The sequence below is a fragment of the Arvicola amphibius genome, chromosome X (assembly GCF_903992535.2).
Source record: "Arvicola amphibius chromosome X, mArvAmp1.2, whole genome shotgun sequence".
In the NCBI taxonomy this organism is placed as follows: domain Eukaryota; kingdom Metazoa; phylum Chordata; class Mammalia; order Rodentia; family Cricetidae; genus Arvicola; species Arvicola amphibius.
Genome location: NC_052065.1, coordinates 36445027 through 36452472, shown reverse-complemented (window position 1 = coordinate 36452472; position 7446 = coordinate 36445027). Strand labels below are relative to the sequence as shown.

Genomic DNA, 7446 nt, shown 5'->3' with positions numbered 1-7446 from the left:
AAATTTTTTTCTAAATTTTGTAACTTTACCTCTATCCTTAATCTATTTGTCTCAAAGATTTCAAATCAACTACAGACTGATAGAATTAGACAGATCGAGTACTACTTAGCCATATAGATTAAGTGCTAGCTCCTCTTTTCCTGGAATCTATATCCTAGTGCAGCCTCACAGACTACACTTTCCCAGCCTCAGCTGGTCTCATAGAACCTGAACTTCAACTGATGCAGCCTGCTCTTTCCCTCCTTAACCAGCAACCAAGCTTCCTAGGGTCCAATGTCAGCAGGAAGCAGTCAGAGAAAATGACAACAATTTACTCAACACCCAGACAAACAATAATAAAACCAAAAAGTAGGAATGAAGGGACACTAACCCACTCCAGCATGTGGCTTTGGCAGGCCTTTCCCTTCTCCCCCAGTCCCTCTGTCTTGTTAATAATCTATAGATTTCATTTCTACAGTTAGCCACCAAGATGTATTTCTGTATTTGGCCACTTCCTGATCCTGAGGCTGACTACCAAAGTCCAGCTATGAAAGTATTAAAATCCAGCAGTCAGAAGCCCCCTTTTAGCTCAACTAATTAACATGTCCACTTAATAATAAACACTTCATCCTAACACAGGATTTCCCTGTTTACCTTTGTAAACTTCCATGTTCCTATGTGCCATTTCTATCTTCCCTTCTATCCAGAGACAATCCTTTGCCCCTCTAGAACAAATATCCCTCTCCCTTTTCTCTTGTCTCCTTCCCCGTCACCCTTGTCCCATCTCCTTTTCCACAGTAACCGCCATTCTAACACAGTCCCTGCCCTTCTTCTGCTGTTAAAATGACACCAGCCAGATCATTTGTTGCTGTTTTTCCTGCCTGAATCAGAAAGCAGCCACTTTAACTTTTCTTCCCCACTTAATAAAGAATCTGTGAAAGCATGTGTTTGGGTGTGGTTTGTGCCTAATCCAAGGTACAAGAGGAAGTCCCCACTCTGGGGGGGGGGGGTCTCCTTCGATAATTACTTCTTTAAACTTTTCATTTAGCTATGGAAGTTTTCTCTTATTTTATACAAACAATTCCAATCTTTTAAGATTCATGTCACTGAATCTAAAGCGTAATTTTGCTTTCCTTTTATTACTGTCTTTATGTATTATAAGTAACTGGTGTAAGAATCCCATATTCTCAATAGCAGATAAATTTGAGAACTATATGAATGTTGATCTTGTAGTTGATAAAATGTTGGTTCCAGCATAGCAGAAATTAATTTTAGTTCATTGAGAAATGTTTGTAAATATTAAGTCTAACATTTATATTGTCCTAAAAAGATGTTCACATATGATATCTTCACCTTATATATTCTGTTCAATATTTGAAATGAGAACAGAATAAAGTTGAGTATAATTGAAAACCACCTAGTCATTTTCATCATCATAATCTTCATCCTTTTTCTGCATGATCAATTCATGTGCTTTTAGTACTCTTGGTATTGGAGTGTTGAGAGTGTCATAATCCCATCCTTTCCTCATAAACAACTTCTCAAGGATGCTTGGCATATTGTAGCCTTTACTTATGATGAAATCCTTAAAGGCAATAGTTCCATAAAGGTCCTCAATGATGTCTGGCTTACCAGACCTTCCACCTTGAAGTTCAAGTAACTCTTCAGGATCCATCAAAGGCTCATCATTTACTAGCTTTTTCCACAGATCAGGCTTCAAGTACCATGCTCCATATCTAATCTTATCCCTGGTGGACTTGTAAGGATCTTGTGGTTTTCGGAGTTTCTTTTCAAAGTTTGCCTCCTGTATGGAGAATCTGATCTCTTTCACTCTGCTCAGCCTCCTGCAGAACCTGAGTTCAGAAGGAAGCAGACTAATTTTCTTGATGGAAGTGTCTGTAGTGTGAAGCGGCGGGGCTGCCCGCCGCCCGCCGCCGGCTAGCTTTACACCCGAAATAATTACACGGAAACTGTATTCTTTTAAACACTGCCTGGCCCATTATCTGTAGCCTCTTATTAGTTAATTCTCACATCTTCCTTTAACCCATATTTAGTAATTTGGGTAGCACCACGAGTTGTGGCTTACCAGGAGAGATCTTAACCTGCGTCCATCTCGGAGAGGAGCAGCATGGAGACTCACCACGCGACTGCCTGAAGCGTCTCTCCAACTCTACTTCCTTGTTCCCATAATTCTGTTCTGTCTACTCCACCTACCTAATTTTCTGTCCTCTTAAAGGGCCAAGGCAGTTTTCTTTATTAATTAACCAATAAAAGAAACATAGACAGATAACTCTCCTCCATCAAGTGTCTTCGTAGCTTGGTTTACACTCATAGCCAATGTCAAATTGCTTCATCATGAAATCTTCATCAATGCCCAAGTCTCCAAATGATTCAACCCATTCACAGAATTCATAGACTCCTTTGGGTGTGTACCAGTAATAAAGAGACTCGCCAGAGTCCTGTTTTTTAGGCTTGTTTTCATGACGCACACCATGTTTACATGACCCAGGAAACTTTGGAGGATCCAAGTCAAATTTTGGGGGAGGGCATTTCTCAGCAGCAGTATCCAAATTCATCCATTTACTGTGGCCCTCACAATAATCCCACTTCTCCTCTAACTTCTGATCAGGGTCAAGGGCTTCCAGCACATTTAATAAGAGATCTTCAGAAATTCCTTCCTCCAGGGGCCAGAAAGCCAAGGGATGCTGGCTCAGGTTTTCTTCGGTTCTCTTTACAAAGAGCTGCCGTGCTTGCTGGGCCAGTGACAGGGATGAAAACAGGCTTAAGTCCTGGTACGTTTTTTTCTGACTCTTCCTGGAGCTGCGGCCGCCTCTATGAGAAATTGTGGGGAGAAAGCCCTCTTTGGGTCCACGAAGGATCATACCTTCAAAAGGTGGACAGCCCTTCCTGAAATCGTCCATGCCTTCCTTCACAAACACCCAGCTCTGGCCATCCAGAGAGGTAGGGAACTTCAGTTGTTCCTGTTTGTGCTTCACAAAACACTTAGAAGGCAACCTGTCCTTGAACCAGGGCTTGGAGTTCATGCCCAGAGGCATTGGCTGAAGTACTTCCCAGGGGCGATTCCAAGGCAGCCATTGCTCGTCCATGGTGGCCCTGGATCTGAGGCAACTGTCCCAGCCTCAATGGATAGCTTCCCTGTGGCTACTCAGGTTGCTAAGAGACAGGGACCTTGGGGCTGAAATTCTACTAGAATGGGCAAAACCAAGTACACCCCCTCCCAATCCTCCACCTTTTCCCCCACAATGGATTCTTCCATTCTGTTGTCCAAGAACTAAATACACTTCCTGGTTCCCCTGGAACAGGGTAGACTTTCCAACTGTTTCCTTCCTTTTTGGACTATTTCAGAGAATACTTCAGAGAATACTGTATTAACTTCTTTATGTATACACAACTTTGATTTCAACAACAGTGGCTTTTCTGAGCTATCAAAAGATATTTCTCCATTTGAGTATGTGTTCTTTTTTGTCTTGGTATTATTTTGTCATTTTTAGTGTATGACTGTCACAATGTGTCCTCCCTGAACTTTTTTCCAGAAATTTCATGGTTTTGACACTGTCATGAGTGGAACTGAGAATAAAATTTGAGAAAATTTATTAAGAATAAATTTTGAGAAAGCATTACTCTACTACTTGTTTGCTGATGATGAATTTGTCTTGCTGAAGAGTAAAACAATAACTCATTACATAAACCAGCCTGCCTCATATTCCTCCTGTTTTTTTTTTTTTTTCTGATTTGCATTTGTTTTGTGTGAGCTTTTGTTGTCGTGGCTGTTTCTTTTGAGACTGGGTTTTGCATGTAGTTTGTGCTGGTGCGACTGTGTGACAGTTTGAAAGAAAATGGAACCCTAAGGGTATTAGGCAGTATTAGGAGATATGGCCTTCTTGGTGTGTAGGCATAACCTTGTTGAAGAAAGCCTGTCACTGTGGGGGTGGGATTTGAGATGTCTTTTACTCAAGCTTTCCTCAGTGTTACACAGAGTCTACTTTGATTGCTTCTGATCACAATGTAGCCATTACCATGTCTGTCTGCACACTGTTATACTCCCTGTCATAATGAACATATATATAGAACCACTGAAACTTTAAGCAAGCAGTGTTTTCCTTCTGAGAGTTGCCATGGTCATGGTGTCTCCTCATAGCAATAAAATCCCTAACTAGGACAGCATGAAACTTACTCTGTAGAAAAGGTCATCACCAGACTTTTCCTCAAGAAGGCTGAGAATACTGGGATTACAGGTGTATACCACCACATCTGGTCTTGACTTGTTTTAAGACATATATTTTCTCTTTATATAAAATTATTTAATTTTGGCTTTGCTTTTTTGGACCAAAAAGAAAAGAAAAAAACTGGGTTTCTCAGTGTAGCCTTGGTTTTCCTGGAACTTGCTGTGTATACCAAGCTGGCCTCAAACTCACAGGAATCCACCTGCCTCTGCCATCACTGCCCAATCAAATTATATTAAATCTTATGGCAATAGTTTCTTCTTTTTATATACCAGTGCTCTGAAGAGGCAGCTGTAGTATTTTCTCACATGCAGTGTTTTGGTTTTTGTTATGATTTTATTTTATGTGCATGTCTATTTTGCTTATATGTATATCTGTAGTAAGAAGGAGGGGGATGCTTGTTCTTCCTGGCCACCTGGCAAGCTTAACCCCCTAAATAATTACACAAAACTGTATTCATTTAAACATTGTCTGGCCCATTAGTTCTAATCTTTTATTGGCTAATCCTTACATCTTGATCTAACCCATTTCTATTAATCTGTATCACCACGAGGTTGTGGCTTACCAGGGAAGATTCTAACCAGCATCAGTCTCAGACAGGAGCTTCATGGCATCTGTCACACTGCCCTTTTTCCCAGCATTCAGTTCTGTCTACTCCACCTATCTAAGTTCTGTCTTATTAAAAGGCCAAGGCAATTTCTTTATTCAACCAATGAAAGCAACACATGGACAGAAAAACCTCAACATCATTCTAGGATCATGAATTATAGGCTCAATGTCCTTTGTTTATGCCTAGTATCCACTTATGAGTGAGTACATGCCATATTCATGCTTGGGGGGTCTTGGTTACCTCACTCAGGATAGTGTTTTCTAATTCTATCCATTTGCCAGCAAAATTCAAGATGTCATTATTTTTTACCACTGAGTAGTACTCTAATGTGTAGATATGCCATACTTTCTTTTTCCATTCTTCAGTTGAGGGGCATCTATGTGGTTTCCAGGTTCTGGCTATTACAAATAATGCTGCTATGAACAGAGTTGAACAAATACTTTTTTGTATGATTGAGCATCTTATGGGTATATTCCCAAGAGTGGTATTGCTGGATCCTGAGGTAAGTTGATTCCCAGTTTTCTGAGAAACCACCACACTGATTTCCAAAGTGGTTGCACAAGTTTGCATTCCCACCAGCAATGGATAAGTGTTCCCCTTACTCCACATTCTCTCCAGCATGAGCTATCATTAATGTTTGAAGAGTGCCCATATGGACAACTGCATGCCCATAAAGCATGACAAAGCTTGGGAAGTAATTCTAGACAGAAAAGTATAGAGTAAAGCATGGCTTCTTGGTAGCAGCAATTTCTAGGGGCTGCTCTGCTTGCTAGAGGCAAGCAAGCAAACAGTCTCATTTAAGAGAGACTTCCTGATTCGGCTCTACCTGTAAAACCTTAGAGCTCCTTTAAAAGGTCCTGCCACTGCAAACTCTGACTCTTTGAGGCAGGTCTTTCTACAGAGAGAACATGTGAATGTTGTTTGTGGACACACTGTTGTAGCTTGCTTGCTGGCAAGAACCTTGAAATGCTGTAGAGTTGTAGCAATAAATATGGCTAGAGCCTATACCTCTGCAATGAGGCTGGAATTGCAGAAAGCTAAGGAGTGGGCTGGATCCAGCTTTAATCCTACCCATATTGCTTGGTAAATTAAAGACTCGTGTAGTCAGAAAGAGAGATATAGAGAAAAGAGAGATTCAAAGATGAAGAAAACCTCTAAATATTTTACAGCGTGTTAAAACTATATGCAAAAAAGGTTAAAGTCCTTAAAATAAAAAAGAGAGTAGTTGGGTGTGGTGGTACACAACTTTAATCCGATCACTTGGGAGACAGAGGTAGACTAACCTCTGTGACTTCAAGGTCTGGTAGCACACAACTTTAACCCCAATGCCTGGGAGGCAGAGACAGATCTCTGTGAGTTCAAGGTGTGGTATCATACACCTTTAATCCCGGAACTGGGGAGGAAGAGACAGGTGGATCTCTGTGAGTTCAAGGACAGCCTGGTCTACAGAATGGGTTCCAGGACAGCCAAAGATATGCAGAGAACCTGTCTCAAAAAGTAAAAGTAAAAATAAAAGAAATAGAGGTTAAAGTAAAGCCATATAAAGATGGAAAATACACAGAGAATCTGGATACTGTATGTTATTATGCTCTCTTTGAATTGTTTGAATGCTGAGGAAGAAGCAACAGATGCTAAAAGATATTTGTTTATAAATGCTGTTGATTTAATCCAAGATAGGTATTTTGAAAATACTTTGACGTCAAAATTGAAGTCAGAAGGTATATTACTTTGGAGAAGACATTTTGCTTTTGTTTCTACAGGAAATGAGAGGCTGTGGATTCATTCAGAGTTAAGAAAAATCAGGTTTGATCAAGGAAGATGACCTGAGAAATGTCCGGCAGGAATAGATGGCCCAGATGTCAGAGTTCTACATCCAGAACAGGTTCAAGATGCTGCCTGAGATGATCAAGCCAAACAGGATACTCCAGTCAGGACTTAATCATAACTCTAAATTTTCATTAGGTCTCCATAAGATTACCAGTGCCCCCAAACAGAAGGAAGTAGTCTGGAATTCTATGCCCCCATTCCCAAAAAATGGATGATGGCTATTTTCCTTTGTTTAAAAAAAAAGAGAGAAAAATGGTTCCGGAGAATTGTCTGTATTCTGTCAATCATGTTTTAAATAAATGCTGATTGGCCATGCAGGAAGTATAGGTGGGTCAACCAGATAGGAAGTAGAGGTGGGGCGATGAGAACAGGAGAATTCTAGGAAGGAGGAAGCCCATTCCTCACCAGTCCTGTCCAGATCACAGAAGAAGCCAGATGTGACCTGCCCTGCTGAAAATGGTACCAAGCCATGTGGTTAACATATAGTAGAATAATGGGCTGGTATACATTATAAGAGCTAATATGAAGCCTGAGGAATGGGGCAAGCAGTTTATATCTAATGTAGACTTCTGTGTGGTTCTTTGGGATTAAACAGCTATGGGAACTGGGCAGGACAGAAACCCCAATAAGCAGGCCCTCATGTTACACATGTCTATGCAAAATGTGTGTGTCTGGTGTTCATGGAATCCAGTAGAAGATGTCAGATCTCCTAGGACTGTAGATACAAATGATTTAAATTGTGTGGGTTCTGGGAAGACTCAGGAACAGTAGCCACTACTCTGGATC

At 40.8% G+C, this 7446-nt stretch overlaps 1 protein-coding gene across 1 annotated transcript; it reads right to left on the bottom strand.

Annotated features, from left to right (window-relative positions):
* Positions 1-1396: 1396 nt before the first annotated feature.
* On the bottom strand, positions 1397-3086 carry LOC119804558 (protein FAM47A-like). The gene is made up of 2 exons (XM_038315946.1): positions 2293-3086; positions 1397-1880 (listed from the first exon to the last, which is right to left on the bottom strand). Exons 1-2 carry the CDS (start codon positions 3084-3086, stop codon positions 1397-1399), a joined length of 1278 nt encoding a protein of 425 aa, XP_038171874.1.
* Positions 3087-7446: the final 4360 nt, after the last annotated feature.

What these genes read in the sequence shown, in the direction of transcription:
- LOC119804558 (XM_038315946.1), bottom strand. Translation starts at nt 3,086, where the DNA reads ATGGACGAGCAATGGCTGCCTTGGAATCGCCCCTGGGAAGTACTTCAG. An exon ending in TATGAGTGTAAACCAAGCTA is followed by an intron (nt 1,881 to 2,292) that starts CGAAGACACTTG and finishes GCCGCTTCACAC; the next exon opens with TACAGACACTTCCATCAAGA.